Genomic DNA, 22,799 nt, shown 5'->3' with positions numbered 1-22,799 from the left:
ACGACATGTCAACACTGTCCCTTCTTAACCTTGGGTTCCCTATCACCAGGTTTCCTGTCCCCTCCTGCCTTCTAGTCCTTGTCCCTGGACTGCTGTGCCTCATTAGTCCTGTTTTGTTTTATGAGGCTGTCCATGGATTGACCCTTTTTTTATTATGTAATGTCCTGCTTTATCTCTTGTACTAGATTTTGATTTAAAGTCTGCTTTATCTGGTATCAGTATGGCCACCTCTGCTCTTTCTTGTTTACTGGTTCCATGGAATGTTTTTCTCCATCCTTTTATTTTTAGTCTGTTTGTATCCTTATGTGTAAGTTGTTTCTTGTAGACAGCAAAAGAGTGGATCGTATTTTTTTTTTAATCCATTCTGCCACTCTCTGCCTTTTGCATGGGGCATTTAGACCATTTACATTTAAGGTTATTACTGATGATGAAATGTCTACCTCAGTCATTTTCCTAATTGTTTTTTGAGTGTTTTGTATCTTTTTTTTTTTTTTTAATTCTGATTTTTCTGTTTTTGTTTGTGTTTGGCTGCTTTCTTGTGATGAGCCTTTTTGCTTTCTTCTGCTGGATTTTTTTCTTGGTGACTTCTTAGTGATTACCACATATATTACATTATACGTCTTACAATTGCAACAGCGTTTAACATATGAACAACAATTAACATACAACTTTAACATAATGTATTCCTGATATGCTCCTCCCTCCCCCATTTCTATTGGTGTATCTCTATTAACATCAGTATGCAGTCTATATTCAGTATGTTTGCCTTGTCCTTATTTCTTACAAACTTGATGTTGTATTGTTTGAGGGATTCAATTACTGAATCTGTTCTCTGAAAATGTCATATACTTGATGTTGTGGATTGAATTGTGTCCCCCCAAAATTCATGTCAACTTGGCTTGGCTGTGATTTCCAGTATTGTGTGATTGTCCACCATTTTGTCATCTGATGTCATTTTCCTATGTGTTATAAATCCTACCTCTATGATGTTAATGGAACCCTGGTGGCACAGTGGTTAAGAGCTGGGCTGCTAACCAAAAGGTCAGCAGTTTGAATCCACCAGCCGCTCCTTGGAGAAGCTATGGGGCAGTTCTACTCTGTCCTATAAGGTCGTTATGAGTCGGAATCCACTTGATGGCAGTGGGTTTGGTTTTTTGGTTTTGAAATGAGACGGGATTAGAGACAGTTATGTTAATGAGGCAGGACTCAAACTACAAGATTAGGTTGTATCTTGAGTCAATCTCTTGAGATATAAAAGACAGAAGTGAGCAGAGAGACAGGGGGACCTCATATCACCAAGAAACAAGAACCAGGAGAATAGCACATCCTTTGGACCTGGGTTCCCTGCATTAAGAAGCTCCTTGACCAGGAAAGATTGATGACAAGGACCTTCCCCCAGAGCTGACAGAAAGAAAAAGCTTTCCCCTGGCATTGGCATCCTGAATTTGGACTTCTAGCCTCAGAGACTGTGAGAAAATAAATTTCTCTTTGTTAGAGCCATCCATTTTTGGTATTTCTGTTATAGCAGGACTAGATAACTAAGCAGAATTTGGTACCAGAAGAGTAGGGTGCTGCTCTAACAGATGCCTAAAATGTGGAAGCAGTTTTGAAACTATGATTGAGTAGAGGCTGGAGGAGTTTTAAAGTGCTTAATAGTAAGAGCCTAGATTGCCTTGAAGAGACTGTTGGTGGAATTATGGACATCAAAGATAATTCTGGGGAGAACTCAGAAGGAAGTGAGGAGAGCTGTAACACCAGGGACAGTGCACACGAAGCAGCAGCAGAAAAATGGTGGCAGCAGAACCAGGAACCTGGCACCAGACAGCATGGGAGCCAACCCACGGAGCAGGAGAGCTTGAGTGCCTTTTGCAGGAGACTTCCTGACAGAGTGGGATGCCACCAGGCACTTATCCGTGGAGCTAGGTTTGTCAACACGCAGAGCAAGAGAGCTGAGTGCCTTTTGACTGAGGTTTACTGGTGCAGTGGAGAACATCCAGCCTCTTAACGGTAGAGCTAAAGACTTTGCAACACTTGCCCCAGCTGGGCAGACACAGGCCACCGAGGCCTGAGGGGCTGAGGGGCCAAGGAACCAGGAAGCAGAGCTGCCTCAATCTGAAAGGGTAGGGCTACGACCTCTGGGGTCTCAAAGGGTAGAGCCGTGGCCTCTGGGGTTTCAAAGGGTGGGGCCACAGCCTCCTAGGTTTCAAAGAGTCAGGTCTTCACCAACTCAGTTTTGGAGTACGGGGCTACCATTCATGAGTGCCAGTGGCATGGGGCCAGATCCACTGCCCAAATCAGAGGGAGCAGAGTTGCCGTTCCAGTGGGCCTGGAAGGCAGAGCTGAAGCCCAGGGCCAAGGGACCTCCACCCAGAATCTGGAGAGTGTGGCCAACATTTAGAATGTGGAATGCAGGGCTATTGCCTAAATGGCCTCAGAGAAGAGGATTATTTTCAAGCTTTGAGAGCTAATGTATTCTGCTTACTTGCTTAGTGCCTATTATCCCTTCTTTCCCTCCAGCTTCTCCCATTTGTAATGGAAATGTCTAGTTTGTGCCTTTTCCACCACTGTACTCTGGAAGCAGATATTTGTATTCTCAATTTCACAGATGAAGAGGAATTTTTGGATTTTGGATTTGGAGTTAAATTAAGACCTTTGCTAAGATATGATGGGGTGAATATGTTTTACATGTGGCAAGAACGCAGATTTAGAGGGGGCAGTGGGTAGAATGTTATGGATTGAATTGTGTCCCCCCCAAAATTCATATCAACTTGGCTAGGCCATGATTCCCAGTACTGTGTGATTTGCTACCATTTTGTCATCTCATATGATTTTCTTATGTATTGTAAATCCTACCTGTATGATGTTAATGAGGCAGGATTAGAGGCAGTTATGTTAATGAGGCAGGACTCAATCTGCAAGATTAGGTTGTTTCTTGAGTCAGTCTCGTTTGAGATATAAAAGAAAGAAGCAAGCAGAGAAAAAGGGGAGCCTCATGCCACCAAAAATGAAAACCCAGGAGGGGAGCTTGTCCTTTGGACTCAGGTTCCCTATGATGAGAAGCTCCTAGACTAGGGGAAGATTGATGACGAGGACCTTCCTCCAGAGCTGACAGTGAGAGAAGGCCTTCCCTTGGAGCTGGCATCATGTATTCAGACTTCTAGCCTCCTAGACTGTGAGAGAATAAATATATCTTTGTTAAAGCCATCCACTAGTGGTATTTCTGTTATAGCAGCATTAGATAACTAAGACAGTTGGTCCTTACGATTGCCTGTGTTGTTGGGCTTTTTGGAGCTCTCTCTCTCTCATTTTTTAATTAATTAATTTTTTTCCCCTGTGTGTAGATAGGAGTATTTATTTAATGCTCTTTTGCTTTTCCATTTGAAGTACTCCCTTGAGTAATACTTGCAAAGCTGGTCTGGTAGTGGCAAATTACCTGAGTTTCTGTTTGTTTGGGAATGTCTTGGTTTCCCCTTTGTTTTTGAATGACAGCTTTTCTGGGTAAAGAATTCTTCGTTGGCAGTTGTTTTCATTTAGTATTTTATATATGTCGCTCCATTGTCTTACGGTCTCTAGAGTTTTGGGGCAGAAATCTACGTTATTTCTTATGAAAAACTCTTGATATGTTATGTTGCATTTTTCTCATGTTGCTTTCAGAATTCTCTCCTTGTCTTTGATTTTTAAGAATTTTATTAGAATATGGTGCAGATTTGATTTTTTTGTATTTCTTCTAATTGAGATTCGTTTAACTTCCTGTATTTGTGGGCTTGGTTCTGTGATCAGGTCTGGGAAATTCTCTGCGTATCTCCTGGAAAATTGTTTCTGTGTCTTTATTGTTGTGTTGCTCTGGTATTCCAATAATTCTAATGTTAGATTTCTTAATTGAACCGCATATATCCATTTGGATTTGTTTACTTTTCTTTGTTTTTTTCTCTTGTTTCTCTTGAGACTTGGTAAGTTCGGTTCATTTATTCTGTCTTTGGTCTGTTTGACTTTATTGTTGAGTATTTCTCTTGCTTTTTCTAATTCAGTTGCTTTATTCTTCAGTTCTAGTCATTCTTTTTTTTTTTTTTTAATTTCCTTGTTGAGTCTCTCATTTTGTTCCTTTGTTTGTTTCCTGATTTCTGCTAGTTTGTTTCCTGTGTGTGTTTTGCTTTCTTTAAACATATTTAGCACCATAGTCTGAAAAATTTCAATTCATTCTGTTAGTCTGGCCTCCATAGGAGAAATTTCCTCTTCTTCACGTTATGCTTTTTATTGGCCCTTCTTCTCATATGACTTTGTTTACTATTTTTTGTTGAACTTGGGCCATTTTTTTAACTTTAAATTTTGTATTCTGATTTTTGTGTGAAATTTTTCTGATTGGGCGCCCTGGTGGCGCAGCAGCCATGTGCCCAGCTGCCAACCGAAAGGTTGGCGCCCACACCTACCAGTCACTTCATGGGAGAAAGAGACAGCAGCCTGCCTCTGCAAAGGCTCACAGCCCAAAGCGCCCCGTGGGGTAGCTCCACTCTGCCTTACAGGGTCTCCACAAGTCAAAATTAACCCAGCGGCAGCGGTCGTGGTGTCTTCTCCTGAGAACCACCAGAGGGCGCTCTTATCCCTAGGTTTATTTTCAGTGCTCATTCAGGAGTTTTGAATGCTTGATCTCTGTAATTCAGTATGTATGCTTGAGACGAGTATTATCTGGTTGCAGACGCTGATGTACGTGGTGGGGCTCAACTTTCCTGTGGTGAAGGTGGGGGGCTCTGTCTTTCCCTCGTGGCCATGCCTGCTAATGCTATCCCATGGTGTCTCACTGTGGGCAGGGAGCCATCTGAAGTAGTCCCCTTGCTCTACTGCCCTTACAGTTCCTCCTAGTCCTAGTGCCCATCCATTTCGGGCTTCAGTGAGATTCAACGGCACTCTGTTGCAGCACCATGGTCTCCCTTTGCCCCCTCCCAGTTGCATGGCCCACGAATTCTCACAGCCAGTCTACGCCCCGTTAAAAAATTGGGCTACAGCTTCCTCAGATTAGCTCCCTTTCTGTGTTCCCAGTTTGGGGTGTTGCCCAGCCCCATCCCAAAATGGTTTCAATGAGCGAGGGTTCCCTATGTTAGTGGGTAGGTTCTCCCAGCTTCTGCGCGGTTCCAGCTTCACTTCTCCCCCACTTCTGGACACACTGGACTCTTAAACACCTCAGGTGCTGTCCACAGTTCTGAGATCTCAGTCTGTGCTTGTTTTTATTCGTTGTTCAGTGGGTTAGCTGCTGGACGAGTAAACGAGTGCATCCACTCACTTCGCCATCTTGCTCCGCCCTTTTGATTTTCTTTTAGTGGTTCTAAGCTTCGGGCCATGTTACTCTCCTAGAAGGGCATTATGTATGATTGGTTTTGATTGTCACTGATTGGAAGGTGGGGGATTACTGGTATGTAACTGAAGAGGAGATGTTAAATACCCTGTAGTGGCCTGGACAGCCCTCTCCAGGGAGGAACTGTCTCGTCCCCAAAGCCTGTGAATAACCCTGTTGAGAAACACTGCCCGCTGGTTTTGGCAAGTAGCATTAGATAACTATGTAGACAGCACCATCTAGTGAGGGAAGTAGGTAATACGTAAAATCTGCTTGCACCACGGAAATAAGAAAAAATTTTAAACTTTTTGTAAAATAATAGATGATAACATCTTAGAATTTTGGAATAGGAAGGAAAATTGGATATAATTTGATCCATCTTCTCCTTTTACAGAGAAGGAAACTGAGTTCCAGAGAGGTGCAGTGATTTGTCCAATAACATATATGTATATAGTTAGTAGCAGAGCCTGGCCTAGAACCAGATCTCAGAGTCTTCCTTGTTAGTATTCTGAGCTTTCGTTACAGTAAGCTGACAACCTGTGTGTTTTATTTGGGTTAATGCCTTAGATTCTTTGCTTAGAGATTCAATTAAGAAGGTAAAAACAGCAAATGAGTGCATCTGATTTTAATAGATGTGTGATAAACTTTCATAATACATAGATCATGAATAACATCTTACTTTGGCCTGATTGTATCACCTGCAGAAATTTGACAGACTTTTCTGTATGTGTATTCATTTAATTTTTTAATTACTATGATAACGAGGGCTAAATGTTTAGTCTTATGATAAAACATCACCTAAGAAAAAAAAATACATGAAAATTTATTTAAAACTTAATTTATTGTATTGATTGATGAGTTGACATGCTGACAATCAAAAGATGCAAGAACTTGGGCAAAAAACATTAAACCTACCAAATAACGTAAGTCTCCCATTTCTCCTCTATATTGGGGCACATAAACTATTTTTGATAAATCAGGAGGGTTTTTTGTTGTTGTGGTTTGTTTTTTTATTCTTTTATGAGAGATTCGCAAATGTTGAGGATGGTTTAGCTGAAACCATCTTGAGACTGTCACGTTCAGTTGGAAAAGAGAAGTTTCTAAGGATTGACTAGAAAAATGTTTAGAGAAGAAATGAGTCACAAAATAAAGTGAGTTTTAATAAATGATGCCATCAGCAGTATTGGGAAAATGATGAACCTATTAAAGTTTGTGAAAGTGAAATGAACTAGTTTCTGGGTAGAATATGATGATAATGGTGACGTGGTGCTGATAACACTATGCTGATTTTGACAACAATGGTGATAATAATAGCTAACACTTTTTCACCTGCTAGAAACTGTTCAGTGTTATGCATGTGCTAACTCTTTTAATCTTCACAGCAACCCTGTGAGATAAAGGTACTACTATTATCCTCATTTTATAGATTAAAAAAAAATTGAGTAATAGAGAAATTAAGTTAACTTGTCAGAGGTCTCACAGATATTAAGGTTTCCCCTCCAAAGGCAGAGGTACATTCATTTCTGAAATGAAACTTTCTATCATATTTTAACCTGCTAGAAACAGTTCTGGTCTTTTGTAGTATTGACCCTAAAGTAATTGACCCTAGTATTTTAACATCTGCTTTGATCCATTTAAATCTCATCTTACAATAGACTCAGTGTATTCTAGCTCTAGGAGTCCAACCACCCTCTTGAAACAGTCATTTGTAGTACTATCTCAGATGATTATTTTACCTACCACATGCCTACGTGGAGTATAGAAGAGGATGCCAGAATGACTGGGACCAGTGTAGGGTGTTAATGTCATTCCAGAAAAAGATTTAGAACTGCTAATGTCAGAATTTACCTCTTGGACTGGGTAATGGCTGGCAGGAGTTCTGTTGGAGAGTCTAAGAAACAGCAAAATTCAGAGATACTTTTTATCTTTGTATTTCTACTGAAAATTTTGGCTGCAGGTAAGACATAATTGCAGTGTTTTGTTCTGTTGTACATAGGGTCACTATGAGTCGGACTTGACGGCACCTAACAACAACAACATTTATTTATAAATTTTTCTGTGGCATTATTTTAGCATTGGGAAACGTTCAAATTATAAGGAGAGCTTTTGGATGCTAGTTTATATTACTGTACTCTTTATGATAATCATATCCCACACTGAGTTTCTATTTTGAGTAGTAGCAAATTCTTTGTCAATTAATAGGTCCCTTAATGCAAATTTATGCATATTGATATTATAGGCTGAATTAAGTGAAATCCTTCTTTACTTGTAAAATCATGACGTTATCACTTATGACCAAATATAGCATCCTGCAATAATCACAGGCTTCTGGTTGTTCACTAGGGGAAAGAAGAGTAGAAATAGTGTCCTATGTGTTGAGTTCTGGGATGACTGCTTTACAAAAGGTATCATATTTAATCCTGATGATCCAGTGCTTTCGTTTCGTTTTCACAGATAAGAGATCTGAAACTCAGGGAGACTGAATTATTGGCCCAGTGTCAAAAACTCAAGAGCAATGTTCAAATCCTAGGTTCCAGTCCTGGCTCTGTGACTTAACTAGCTATGTGACATTCGGTAAATTACTTAACCTTTCCAGGCCTTGATTTCCTGGTCTGTAAAATAAGGATAATAATCGTACTTACCTCATGAGATTGTTATGAGGATTAAATGAGTTAATATGATGAGTTAATGTTTGAAACACACTTAGAACAGTGCCTAGCATATAGTAAATGTCATATAAGATTGTTAATTAAGTAAAATAAATAACTGGTATTTTGAACCCAGGTCTTCCTGGTTCTAAAGTCTATGCTCTTTCCATTATCCCAGTATAGTGCCTCAGAAAGTATTCCAGGACCAATATATTTTACTAACACATATCTTATATTCCCTAGCCACCTGTGGCTATTTTGAGTTCTGCTTTAAGAAGGAAAGGTTATCTAGAAACAATCCCGTCCTTCCTTCCTTTATGTACTTCCGGATACTTGATAAATACAAAGTTCTTACTGTACCATATTTTTTATTGAGACAAGTAATGTAGGCTTGTGATATGCTGAATATATTTTCTAAAAATATTTTCATGTTTGGTCTGTGATTGTTACATATTTTTCATAAGTCGGAACAATATAAATAAAACATTCGTTTTCAAAATTATCTGACTTTACTGGGTCTTTGAACTGGATTTAGGAAGTGTAGACAAACAAAGACACCTTTATCTTACTGTGAAAGTGGATGTCTCAAGTCCTTTTGGAATACTTTACATTTTATCTGTTGGGATGATGAATTTCTCCATCTATTTCTACATATCAAATATTGCTTTAAAGTTTGCCTTCAGCTGTATTTCTTAGAGATTGAACAGGGAAATATTTTACTTGTCTTTTAATTAACAATTTTAAGCTAAAGAAATATCAGATAAATATATTTTTGATAAGCATATAGTGAGATAATTCATGAATTTGTATTTACTGAAATATTTATTTTTCAATTATCAGAGTTTTTTTTTTAAACTCTGCTGGATGGATGGTGTTTTAAAAATATGATTTCTGTTAGAATTCTTTTGACTTATTTTTTATTTTTATAAATTATTTTAAAAGCATACTTGCTTGTCTTAATTTGTATTTATATTGTGAATGTTTCAACTTGCTAATGAGGGACATATTTCTTCCTGTGGGTATTTAGAATTGAGCATCAAATAATCATTTCTGTGATGTCTGTGTTACACATATGTTTTACACATAAGTACACACATATACTGCACACATATCTTACACATATACAGACCTTCGTGTGTGTGTGCGTGTGTGTGTATACATGGATCACATACTTATGCGTTTGTTATATACCTTTATCTTTTATTTCTGTTTGCACACATTATGTAAATGTGTATACATATATGTGCAATAGGACAAAGAACTTTAGTTTCTTTTCAACTTGGAGTACACAAAGGTGTTAAAGAATTATATTGCTTGTAGATATTGAATAAAATTTAATTCAATTTCATATCATTTTTTCCTCTTCATTTTCCCAACATTTGGAATTGTTTTACTGGTGTTCATTAAGAAGAGGTGTAGCATGGATGTTGACTAGCTATATCTGCATGTAATGTCCTACATTTGCCTTTTTGGGTGTCACGATTGCACTGTTTTAAGGCTTTTTGATAGCACATTTTAATCAATACAGTGTATTTTTTTCTTAATAATTTTAGTCAAAAGCAAAATAGTTGGGAAATAAAATCCCAGTCACTTTTTATGGAAGTTAGACTAACTTAAGTATGTAAATAAATTAAACATGCTTATAATAATATTTTTAAATCATCTTCTGTAGGATTTTAAAATAATTTTTATTATAAAAATGTATGTTTTACTTTACTTTGGAAGTAAAAGTCTGTTGCTTCTTCCTCATCAAACACCCTAGTTACACTTTTAGGATGGTCACTGTTAGCAGTTTTGTTGAATAGCCTTCCAGAAATGTTTTATGCAGGTACAAGTATATGTGTTTGGGCATATGCATGAGTGTGTATATGGAATTGTACATGCATATACACAAGACACAGCTATATAAACAGCTGTATATCCTTTTTTTTTTTAAAAAAAACTAATACTTTTATAAGGCATTTTGAATCATGTATTATATTTTTTAGCATGTACATTGAGGAAAAGTGGATAAATTGATGTATATATTAAAATACAGCTGTCTTTTTTCTTCATGTTTATTTGAGGTCTTCTCCCTAATTAATCTGTGGTTTAGATTTGGAATAAAATTTCTTCAATGGAGTTTGATAATAGATTACACTTTAAAACCTTATTTTTATTAAAACAGAAATTTTTAATTTGTGTGAAACATTTTTGCCCTCAATACATTTTCTTAATGTCCATCAAACTGAAAATAGTTGGTTATGTTTGGGGAGTGGGATATTGTATATGTTGTGTCATGGGCAGGAAAGTTAGGGAGGGTTGTCGTTCTCTGTTTTTGTTCTACAATACCATATATTAATTTAAGTTTTCTTTTAAGCAATGAGAAAATGCTACTTTTATTAAAATAATGTTAGAAAATGTTTTTAAAACAAGTAGTGACATAAAGGAGTCTCTGGGTGGTGCAAATGGTTAACAGCTCAACTACTAACTGAAAGGTTGGAGTTTTGAGTCCACCCAGAGGTGCCTCGGAAGAAAGATCTGGCGATCTGCCTCAGAAAAATCAAGCACTGAAAACCCTATGGAGCACAGTTCTACTCTGACACACAGGGGTCAACACGAGTCAGAATCTATTCAACAGCAACTGGTCTGGTTTTAGTGACATAAGGGTAAACTTTAAAAAATGTCTTCATTATTAAACTCATTTTGTGCTTTTATTAACTTTGATTTTAGGCTTGTGTGGATGTCAGAGCCAGTTCAGTATTTTGGCAGCAGATGGAGTTTGCAGATAGACTGTATGGTCACCCCAAGTTGCCAGAATGGTTATCCACACACCCTTCTCACGAAAATCGAGCTGAGCACTTGGATAGACTTATACCTCAGGTGAGCTAACACTATAGAAGGCAAGAAATCGTGTTTACTGCATCATTGATTTTAATTCTGTTATTTCTTATGCTTAGAAAGAGTTCTAGTCTGTCAAGTATTTTGATTACTGGAATTATTAATTACCAGTTTTCAAAGGATTTGACTGAAAAATAAAACCTTGCTTGTCCACCAGTCTTGGGGAAGAAATTGCTGTGTATAGTTAACTTTTCTTGATGGTGAAAGTTTAACCCTTTTAGGTATCATACCTTTAATTTTAGCTGATTTGATGAAAGTCTAAAACTCTTCCTGCCTCTTTCTTAAACAAAGAAGGCATATTGTTTTTTTCAACATATCATAATTTAATCTTTTTTTTTAGTGATTAAGCTTATTGTTTAAAGTATCAATGAACTGTGCAAAAGATATGAGTCAAATGGGTATTAATCCCTGTAGTGATGCTTGAATTTATTTTCTTAGAAAACATCACTTCATATCAGTTTGCTTTATGGCTATTTATTTCTTCATAAAGATATAGTGAAACATATGCTATCTGGCTCTCTTTTTGTAGAATTCATTAATACATCAAGCTGAGGCAGCTTTTTCCTGAGTAGTTTTCAATCTGCTAAAAATCTTTTAATTTGTTAACATCATTCAAAACTTTTTCTGTGGTTCCCATCTCAGTGCAAAATGAATGTCAGACTTGTCCAAGTCATACTACATGCACTCTTTTGTCTCACTTTTGGTTACGAAAGCAAAACATACCCTTGAAATTTAAAAATTGGTACTGGGCTATTTGGTAAAGGATTACACAGCATGTCCAGGTGTATTTGTAGAAGTATCATTCAGTATAACTTCAAATAAGTCATGGTTGTTGATATCAGCAGGGTGTTAAGATAAGTACAGAATAATCACTAATACAACAAGGAATATGATTCATTATAAGGGAAACAGAAATATAGTGGTATGTGGTTTGAAGAAAGAGTCTACATTCAGTTTGGTATAAGAAACAAGCACAAGAGTTATTCATTCATTCATTTGATCAATATTTATTGATATTCATTGATAATGTACTATTTTGTGTTCTTTTGCTTGTGATCAAGGAACAAAATGTCTCTGCTGTCTTACGTAATATAGATAACACTCTAGTTAGGTAATGCAAATAATAAGTAAATATGTACTATGTCAAATGATAATAAGCACTTTGGGAAAAATAAGCAGGGAGCTGAGGAGGCTGGGCAGTAGAGAAGGGGTACTATACTATGCGGCATTGTCAAAGAAAGCCTCACTGAGCAGAATCTGGAAGGAAGCAGACGAGCAAGTCTTGTGTATATCTGGAGGAAGAGCTGTTCAGGCTGAGGAAGCAGCAAGTGCACAGGACCTAAAGTGAGAGTATGTTTGGTGTGTTCAGGGAATAGCAAGGCAGACATTGAGTCTGAATGGAGTGAGAGAGGAAGAGAATGTTCAAGATGAGTTCAAAGAGGTGTAGAGGGACCAGACCATGAAGGATCTTCTAAGCCATTATAATGATGAATTTTACTTCAGGTAATATGAGAAGCTAGTAGAGGGTTTTGAGCAGAGGAGTAACTTACTCTATTTCATGTTTCATAGTGATCACTGGGGCTGCTGTGTGGAGATCAGACTGTAGTGGAGCAAGAGTGGATGGAATCAGGGAGGCTATTTAAGAGGCTTTTGCAATAATCTTGGTAAGAAATAATGATGGCTTAGACCAACCTGGTAGCAGAAGAGAACGAGAGAAGTGGTGAAATTCTGGATATGTTTTGAGAGGGGTGGTGACAGGATTTGTTGATAGTTTGGATATTCTTTGTGTCTTTCATCTGCATTACGAACAACAGATATGCGTTCTTAATACCTACCCTAAGTATATTTCACTGTACTCTTAACTTGAAGGAAAAAATACTTGAGAAAGAAATAGTGACATTTACTTGATACAATGTATAGTAATCCTTCTTAAAAGAGCAGTATAGGACTAGGACATTATGTGTCTCCTCAGTAACTGATTTGTACTCATTAGTGGGACCCAAGGCCCAGGGACCTTTTCCTCACCCTGGGAGGCTTTAACTCCTCAAAAGCCATGATAACCCCACATTTTTCTCTTGGAATTCCTTTCCTTTTGTTTTCGCTGAGTGAAATTCTAAAAGTGTATGGTTTGTTTGAACTGGATGATGAATTCCACTAGCCAACTTTCATCTGAATTATTTCCTAAATTCTGAATAGTCATTATCAGATTGCTTAGGATCTTCAGAAGGTAATTAAAAAAAAAAAAAAGATGCTTTCAAGAAGTTTTTAAAATAATTGATTAGTGAGTATGAAGAAAAATGATTGGAGAAACATGTTATTTGGGAGTTGATGATGAAGAAAAATACTGAAGTTATTTTCCTTCTAAAAATAAACTATGCTGGTTCAAAAACTTAATTTGAACACCTCATATAATTTCTTACATTTCTCCCCCCAGGTGATTAAATTCCATTTGAAAGTGATAAAACTCTATTACAATATTGGGAATAATTCAGTGATTGAAGTGAAACTGATATTGTTAATTAGAATACACAGTCATAACTCAGAAATTGGAATTCCCTATCATAGGTCTAATTTTTATAATGAAAGAAGTTGAGTCCTTAGGCAATGTATAGAATTATGTGAGTCTTTTTACTACTAAAGACTAATTTTTTTTTTTTTTTAAACTGAAGAGAGTATAATGTTATATTCTACCTAAGGCTCTTGTTCTTTGACTGCCTTGACAATATGTCTGAAGTGATGTGTTTGGCAAAGGTAGTTGGAAATACAGCACCAGAGCACAGATAAGTCTAGGCCAGAGATGAGAATTTCAGTTGCTCAAAAAGAGGTGATAAGATAAGAGTGGGTGAGTTTACCCAGGAAATAAGTAGAGAACAAGATCCAGGACAGAGTAACAGTGTTAGTTGGTTTCCACATTTTAATTGATAGGAGAAAGACAGAGCCTGTAATGGATCAGATTCATAGCAGAACCAAGAAATCAAGATTCTGTGGTTCTATGATAAGAACACAAATTTTGATAACTGATGTTTTAATTTGACTTATTGAAGATTGCTTATCTTTACTTCTTCCTCGATTCCTTGAATATCATCACAAAACATATTCTCTCTTACCATAGCATGTCAACATTTACGATGTTTTTCATTTATATTTTATGCACTCAACAACTGTTCATTGATCACCTGTTCTGTGTCATCTTGTAGGTGTTGTAGGTGCTGTGAACAAAATAGATAAAAATCTCTGCCCTCCTTCAGCTTATTCTGAAGGGGAGACAATGATTACAGTAAATTAGTAATATACAGAATAGATCACTAATATTTAGTATAACAGTAAGTAATAAGTATTAGGGAGAAAAACAAAGGAGGAGCTAAGAGGGACAGGTGATGTGTAAGCAAAGATGGGGGAGGGGTGCTGGACTAGCAGTTTAAAATAGGGTTGATCAGAGAAGATTTCACTGAGAAAATGATATGTGAACAAAGACTTGAAATAAATGAAGGCATAAGCTATATGGCTATACAAGGGAAGAGCTTTCCAGAGAGAGGGAATAGTAAGTACAAGACCCTGTGACAGGCGTGAACCTGGTATACTTTAGAAACAGCAAGGAAATCCTAGTGGCTGGAGTGAGGTGAGCAAGGGGAACATGGGGTTGGGGGGCCTTGTAGCCCCTGTAACGACTTTGGTTTTTGCTCAGAAATGGGATGCCAGTGAGGGTTTTGAGCAGAGGGGTAGAGTGACAGGATCTGACTTGTGTTTTAAAAGAATGTGATTGACAGCTCCTACAAAGCAGTACAGTCATATAATTTTGGAGTATTTAATATAGTACACCTACTCGTCACTTACTATCTCATTATCTGACATTTTACATTTACCACAACAGTAGAAAATCCATCCGACTATTTTGCACATTAACGACACACGTCTGGCAGTAACGAACGCTGAGGTGGCAAGGCAAGAGTCATGCTGGCTGTGATGGTTAGGATTATGTGTCAACTTGTCTGGGCAACAGTTACAAGGATGTAATTAGGCACTTATGTAATGATGTAATTTGAGTTATGTAATGATGTAATTATCCTCCATTTTGTGATCTGATGTGGTCATCCTCCATTTTCACATAACACCAGTCTTTGCATAACAACCTGGTATTTGGAACCTGACCATGTTGATAGTGAGGAGTAGGTGTATATTGTTCAGAAAATGTACTATTTCCTTTTTTCTTTTGTTTTTAAATCAAGAAAACACCCCAAATTAGAAAGAATATATATGCTTGCTATTTTTTTAAATGTGGATTCCAAGATAAAGCATGTATAAATGCCTAGTTAAATATAATCCTAAGTATAATATGATCTATTAGTATTTGAAAAGGATAAATACAAGTTTGTAGTAAGAATAATATTTGTAGTTAATAAGCTAATATAATTTTATTTACTTGAAATAATTGGTTAAATTTAAGAAACACATATACCACATATTTTGGTTACCATAACAACTTGGGTGAAAAAATTGCAGAACAGATGTTGTATCAACCTGTTGATGTTTAATAATATGACAGTTTTAAAATTACACACTATAGTTACTCTGTTCAGACTTCACATTTATATATATCATAATTTGTCCTTGAAAGAGATACCTTATTTAACTTCTTTTTCTATAAGAGTTGTTATACAGTATGGATAGATATGAATAAGGGAAATTGTATAATAAACCAGGGTAAAAATTTACTTGAAAGATTTATTTTAAAACTGCAAGCATTTAGATTAAATGGTTAAGTGCTCAGCAGTAGCCAGAAGGTTGGCAGTTCGAACCCACCAGCAGCTCTGCAGGAGAAAGGTGTGGCAGTCTGCTTCTGTAAAGATTTACAGCCTTGGAAACCCTATGGGGCAGTTCTAGTCTGTCCTATAGGCTCGCTATGAGTTGGGCTAACACAATGACAACGGGTTTGGTTTTTTGATTTTCTCTCCCCAAGTCGTCCTCTCTGCTGTCGTTCCCCTCCTTGGGGGATAAGAGGGATGGAGGAAGACAGACTATGTAGGAAAAACATTTAATTTGGATTTATTAGTTCTTTGGGGGTATGTTATTTAATCATAATTTTGAATAGGATTCATTTTTAATGTTTTCAGAACTCTCAATGCCAGCTTTATTTGTAAACTTTTAAAAAATCTCAGTGCTCAAATTTACTGCGTTCAATTTTTAGATACCAGGATCACTCAGTGGCAGGCTGTAAATGCATTCATTTTAATCTCATTTTACTTTGAATCCTTTAAACTTTCAGGAAGCTGAGGGTTTGAACTCACGTGTAAATCATTCTTATGCATTTATAATTGGACAAAGTAAATTCGTAAATCATTACTATTAGACATCTCATGAGTAGAAAATATGAGAGTGTTTAACAAATGAAGTGAAATGTCGTTGTTGGCCAGTGTACACAAACATATACTGTTCACCTTACAGAATTTCATTTTGTCTGGCATGGAGAATGTTGAGGAAAAGGCAAATATAGCAGCTGCTGTAATTGAATTGGCCTCTGAATCATATAAAGCCAGAAAGCCTGACAGTAACATTGTCTAAAACCTTAAAAAAAACATTATGGTGCATGTGATGTGTATACTTGAGGTTGAAATGAATGGGCTATTAGAATAAATTGCTTTTGGGGAAAAAGGGGAAAAAAGTAATGATATTTTCAGAAAAGCACATTAAAAAATGGATGTGATTTTTTTCACCTTGAAATGTCTTGGTTTCTATTTTCAAAAGAAGCTTCTAATTCAATCACGAAGCCTCTCTGGCATTAGTTGTTGTTGTTTGTTTTTTAACGTTATTATAGTTTATTTTTTATGACTAAGTAATTGCTGTTATACTCAGTGCATAGTGCCTAGAATCCTGATGTATATGAGCAGTTGTTTCAGAAATACAGTTGTTGTTACTGGGAATAAATACAGCCATTTTTTTAGGCATCATTCTCATATGTTAGGAGTGGTTGATTATAAAATGTTCTTGTTTGAAAACCTTTCTTTACTATTTTATCAATCCAGAGAACAATTGAACTGTGTAAAAGTGGGCTTAATTTTTAAATTATTTATATGTACTTTAAATTTTCAATTATTTATATTTATTTATTTTATACCACTTCAAAAATTAGCCAGACTCTAACTTCCATTGCAGTTTTTGAAAAGAAAAGAGGTAAAGGATAAATTTTTTAAAAAGGTAAAATTATGACTTCTACAAATATAAAATGAACACATCTAAAATTTTATTTAACTCACTAATTAATGAGGGAATCAGTGGTATGTTACAACTAGTTCAAAGGAGAATTCAGAGAGCCACAAGTATACAGGCAGTCACCAGGTTACAAACGTCTGACTTACATACAACCCATAGTCAGAAGCCAACCCCCATAAAGTCTATGATATTAAAAATTCAAGGTATATACAATGGTTTGTAATAACAAATGGGCACTACTTTGCAACGCACGTCAAAACATTATTATTATTACTGTATTATTTTAAAGATGTGTTAGTGTATCTGGAAGTGTTTCTTTACTGGTTTTTATGTATAGAAAGGTACACTATATACTATATACTAAGACAAACATTTGATTAACTAATAACATTAGATACAAACCATACCTAACTGTTCCAACTTACATACAGATTCGATTTAAAGACAGACTTAGGAACAGAACTCATTCACAATCTGGGGACTGCCTGTATAGGCAATAAGGCGTCTGAAAGGAGTATATAAATAGATGCTAAACTATCTATTCATATGGTGGTTGTCAATTACATTCCACCAAACACAGTTCCCTCTCCATGGACAAGTATCATTTGCATTGCCATCGGTTTTCTGAGTTTACAGAGTTGTACGATAGCTCAAAGAGCGTGAGGTGCAGCAGTAACCCCAAAGGGTGCCCTTTTTGCCATTTCAAAGTCTTTCACAGTTTTTCCTGTTTTTATTTCTGTTATCATTCATGTTTCAAGAAAAAAACACCAAATAAAATCACCCTGTCAAGCAAATACGTAAACATAAATTTTTGTTTTGTTACTGTTAAGTAGCCACATAAGCACTGTCCTCATTGTATTTCTAGTCTGTCTGTTAAAGTAGTATCCTGCTATTTTCATTCATTTCTATTAAATTTTTTGCTAGTGAGTTTCTGGATTGAGGTTAGTGATGCTAAAATCTTTAGACTTTTTTGAAAAGGATATGCTTGCCTATAGAAGTTAGATGGAGGGAATTGGAAATGGAGTGCTTGATACAGAAATTGGTTTCATTTTTAGGAGAAACATTTAGATCTCTCATGAGCCGTTGGTGTTTAGAACTAAAGACATAAATGTAAAATCAAGAGTACAATCATGGAAATGCAAAAATGATAGAGGAAAAGGGAGGACAGAGGAAAAAGATTTTTTTACATTTGGCTTTTTATTATGAATGTTTTAAAACACATGCGAAGGTAGAGAGTCATTTAATGAACCCCCATTTCCTACTCATTCAGATTCAGCATATCAACCCTTTTGTCACACTTCTTCATCTGTCCCTTCTTTTTTTTTTTTTAAAAAAAAAAGTATTTTAATGCAATCCCAGACATCAGGGCGTTTCACCCCTAATTACTTCAGTAAGCATTTCTGAAAGTAGTGCCATTTTCTTCCATAATCATACCATTATCATACCTAAAAAAATTTGTAGTAATTCCTTAATAAAATTAAATATTCTGTCCATATTCAAATTTTCCTGTCTCAAAATAGTGTTTTTACAATTGATTTGTTCAAATCAGGATCCAGCAAGATCCACACATCCCATTTGGTTGTTATGGTTGACTTTAAAACAGTTCCCCCTTTCCTTTGTTTTATCCGTTTTTACACTTGTCATTCTTGTCTTGCTAAACAAATCTGGTTCCATATTCTGAATTTATCTGATTGCTTCTTTGTGGTGTCCTCTGACTTGTTTTATTCCTGTAAATTGAACTGACAAAGTTGAATTTTCCTGAGCCCTTTCTTAAAGAAATCCCTCACTCTTGTGTGTTCTGGAGGTTTACTGTAAACCACTGATGAGATGGACTTAATTATCTGTTTAACTTAGAATAGGCGTTTCGTTTCCCTTATCTCCTCAAGCTTTTTCTCCCTCAGTCTTTACAGTCTCTGAGTACCCAGCCTTTTGTCTTCCTCTCCTCTTGAGTTTTCGAGGATCCTTGTGGCCTTAATTGTAAGAAAAGAAAACATTCTAAACAAAATGGCTCTAATCACAAACCTAGTAAATCACTTACTCATCCTAATAACCAACCCCCCCTTAATTTTCTTTTAAAAAGGTCAGTCCTTTGTCTTCCAGAAGAGGAGCTGATCTCTTTCCCCACTGCCATGCCGTGTTCTTTCCCTTCCCTTCCCTAAGTCCTTTCTTTTCCTCTATTCAGGTATCCTTTGAATACAAGTCGTCCTTGCATGTTTTAAGATTGTCCAGTGCAAATTTTTCTTTGACCGAACTGAAATTTTGTCAAGAATATTTTATAGGTTGTGCAACTATGCTTCATACTGCTTTGCTTCAGGATGCTCTTAATATCTGGTTGCTTTGCATTTAGTGATGCCATAGTCTATCACTGGCTTCAGATGGTGACAGCCTGTCTGCTTTACAGAGGTGGTTTTCCCTCTTACGGCCAGCAAATGATGAGGTGGTAGTTTAGCGCCCTGCAAATATTCAGTTCAACAGCCTGAGAACTTTTTTTGATTGAGGAACTGTCTTCCTCCTCCATCTCAAAACGCTAACCTGAGTGTGCATCTTCAGGGGGAACATGTATATATATACATATATATGTAGAACACTGATGAAGGAACTCAGAGCAGCCAAATCGACCCTAATGGAGTAAAAGATGTTGCAGCCAGATTTTTCTCCTATTCGAGTAGATTTAAGAGGTAGGTAAGAGAGAATTTTTAAAAATCAGAATGATATGAGTATACAAGTGTTGGAAAAAGAGCTGAAAAGAAAAGAAAGATGCAAGTAATTTTATTATTAAAAAGTTTATTGAGTGCTGTGTTCCAGGCACTGTCCTTAATTAATAACAGCACAACGACCCTCATCAAGACTAAATTCGACAATAAGGATCAAAAACAGCCTCTGAAATGCCCATTGTCTCCTACTAAGATAGACTTTAAAAAGTAGAAAAATATAAAAAACAAAACCAAACCTCAAATCTCAGGTCTAATTTATAAGTTTTATTCCATTGGCAAGGATAGCCTAGCTGGCAAGAACTCCTACAGAAGTAGTGCCACCTGCAGCTTGCGTGATAAGTCTGATTTCACTACATTGAAATGACAGAAGAAGAAAGAATTACTTTAAAAATGTAAAATATATCCATTTTGGAAAATTATTAAACTTGTAAATACACAGAGAAGCAGTAAAACTTTCAGTGGAGGCCTTAAAGAGCAAAGACTCATTGATGCTGAAGATAGAGGAACTTAGCACAACCAATTTAAAACACTAAAACAAAAAAAAAAGTCTAAAAAATCGAAGACTATTGAAAAGACACAGGGAAGTCAAGCTGCATATAACAGTGGTAAGACCAGTACGTTCATTTATTTACTCATTATCTTCTTTTCCTTGACTATGGTGTTTATATCAAATATTTTAGTTTAGGTGACATTTTTAAGATGGATTTTTTAAAGAAGATTCACAGAGCCGTCATGCACGAGAAGCCCCGAAATAATGATGCCTAGATACTTAAATTTGTCATGTTTAATCTTGCAAAAATAGGTTTTTATAAGCTACCAAGGTAAAAAGAGAAAATTAAAGAACACAAGAGTGAAACTGATATTGGACCTTTTCAGACTTTGAAAAAGTGTAAGGGTTTAGGGGAAAGAAACCAAACAAACGAAAAACAATGGAACAAATAGTCTTAGGTATGATATCTAGCCAAATTAGCTTTTCTTCCTTTTAAGATGGAAAGATCCCTTAAGAAATGAAACACATAGAACAATTTGTCAGTGAAATACTCAGTAGCCAAAAGCCATTGAAGATCAGGAATTACATAAAATGTGTAGTTAGTTGTTTATATATATTTGTGAATTGTAGCTTGCACCATGTCATTCTTAAAAAACCACAGATCAGGTAATCAATTAACAAAGAATAGAGATGAATAAAACAAAAAAAGAAATTTAATTGACATTGAAATGAAATGTTAGGAAAAGAGTATATTTGCATTTCAAATACACATACATCCTTCATAAAAATATTGGTCATATAACTTGAACAAAAACGTATACTTAAGAATATTGTGGTTTAGATTGTCAGAGCACAGTGCAGAAAATTAATATAACAAAACTCAAAAGATGATCGGCCACATGAAAATTAAAATTCTGTATGTATATGGCAAGAGAGAAATCTTTAAACGATAAGAAAATGTCTTAAAAATCAGTAAATTTTATAATGGTGTAGTTATATTTTCATGAGTTCCTGCCAAGCCTATACTTAAAACATAAAATTTTTTTTTAATTATACTTCACGTGAAGGTTTACAGAACAAACAGTTTCTCATTAAACAGTACTACACATACTGTTTTATGACATTGGTTAACAACCCCACGACATGTCAACCGTCTCCCTTCTCAACCTTTTTTTTTTTTGGTGAAAATATACGTAGCCAAAGATACACCATTTCAAAAATTTCTACATGCACAGTTCAGTGACATTGACTACGCTCTTCCAATTGTGCTGCTATTCTCACTTTAGATGGTTTACAGAACAAAATAGTTTCTCATTAAACAGTTAGTACACGTTCCCCTACGACATTGGTTAACAACCTGGCTACACATCAGCACTGTCCTTACTCAACCTTGGGTTCCCTATCACCAGCTTTCCTGTCCCCGTCTGCCTTCTAGCCCTTGTCCCTGAACTGCTGTGTCTTATTAGTCCTGTTTTGTTTTATGGGACTGTCCAATCCCCGGCTGAACAGGGAACCTCGGAAGAGACTTCACCACTGAGCTAAAAGGGTGTCTGGGGGACATACTCTTGGGGTTTCTCCAGTCTCCTTTAGACCAGTAAATCTGGTCTTTTTGTCGTGTGTTAGAATTTTGTTTTACATCCTTCTCCAGCTCTGTCCAGAACCCTCTGTTGTGATCCCTGGTCAGAGCAGTCGGTGGTGGTAGCCAGGCACAGTCTAGCTGTACTGGACTCAGTGTGGTGGAGGCCTTGGTAGCTGTAGTCCATTAGTCCTTTGGACTAATCTTTTCCTGTATCCTGTTCTCTTCATTCTCTCCCGAAGGGGTAAGACCAGTGGAGTATCTTAGATACTTAGATACAGGTTTTTAAGACCCCAGATGCTACTCACCAAGGTAGAATGTAGAACATTGTCTTTTTAAGCTATGTTATGCCAGTTGAGCTAGATATTCCCCAAGACCATGGTCCCCACAGCCTTCGGCCCAACAGTTCCGTCCTTCAGGGAGTTTGGATGTGTCTATGGAGGTTTCATGACCTTTCCTTGTACAAGTTGTACTGGTTTCCCCAGTACTGTGTACTGTCTCACCCTTCACCCAAGATACCACTTATCTATTGCCTATTTAGTATTTTCCCCCCACCCCTGCCATCCCTGGTAACCAACAAAGATAGTTACTTTTTGTGTGTAAACTTTTTTATGGGTTTTTACAATAGAGGTCTCATACAATATTTGTCCATTTGTAATTGACTTGTTTCACTCAGCATAATGTCCTCCAGTTTCATCCATGTTATGAGATGCTTCACAGATTCATCATTGTTCTTTCTCCTTCCATAGTACTCCATTGTGTGTATGTACCATAGCTTGTTTATCCATTCATCTCTTGATGGGCATCTAGGTTGTTTCCATCTTTTTGCTACTGTGAACAATGCTGCCATGAACATAGGTGTGCATATGTCTATTTGAGTGACCACTCTTATTCCTCTAGGATATATTCCTAGGAGTGGGATTGATGGATCGTATGGCATTTCTATTTCTAGCTTTCT

The 22,799-nt window shown here is 36.5% G+C and overlaps 1 protein-coding gene across 4 annotated transcripts in view; it reads left to right on the top strand.

Annotated features, from left to right (window-relative positions):
- The window catches only part of OMA1 (OMA1 zinc metallopeptidase), a 110,084-nt gene that overhangs the window by 72,977 nt on the left and 14,308 nt on the right, over positions 1-22,799 (top strand). For 3 of the 4 annotated variants that reach the window (XM_004368988.2, XM_023730529.1, XM_023730534.1), the window contains one exon: positions 10,687-10,836. In XM_004368988.2, the coding sequence (XP_004369045.1) occupies positions 10,687-10,836 (150 nt within the window). Of the gene's footprint in view, positions 1-10,686; positions 10,837-12,423; positions 12,519-22,799 lie in introns of all 4 variants that reach the window. The other variant, XR_002823962.1, reaches the window with a different exon arrangement.

Source organism: Trichechus manatus, unplaced genomic scaffold (assembly GCF_000243295.1).
Source record: "Trichechus manatus latirostris isolate Lorelei unplaced genomic scaffold, TriManLat1.0 scaffold00003, whole genome shotgun sequence".
Classification (NCBI taxonomy): Eukaryota; Metazoa; Chordata; class Mammalia; order Sirenia; family Trichechidae; genus Trichechus; species Trichechus manatus.
The sequence above is the reverse complement of the archived record's forward strand: the minus strand, read 5'-3'. Positions and strand labels throughout refer to the sequence as shown.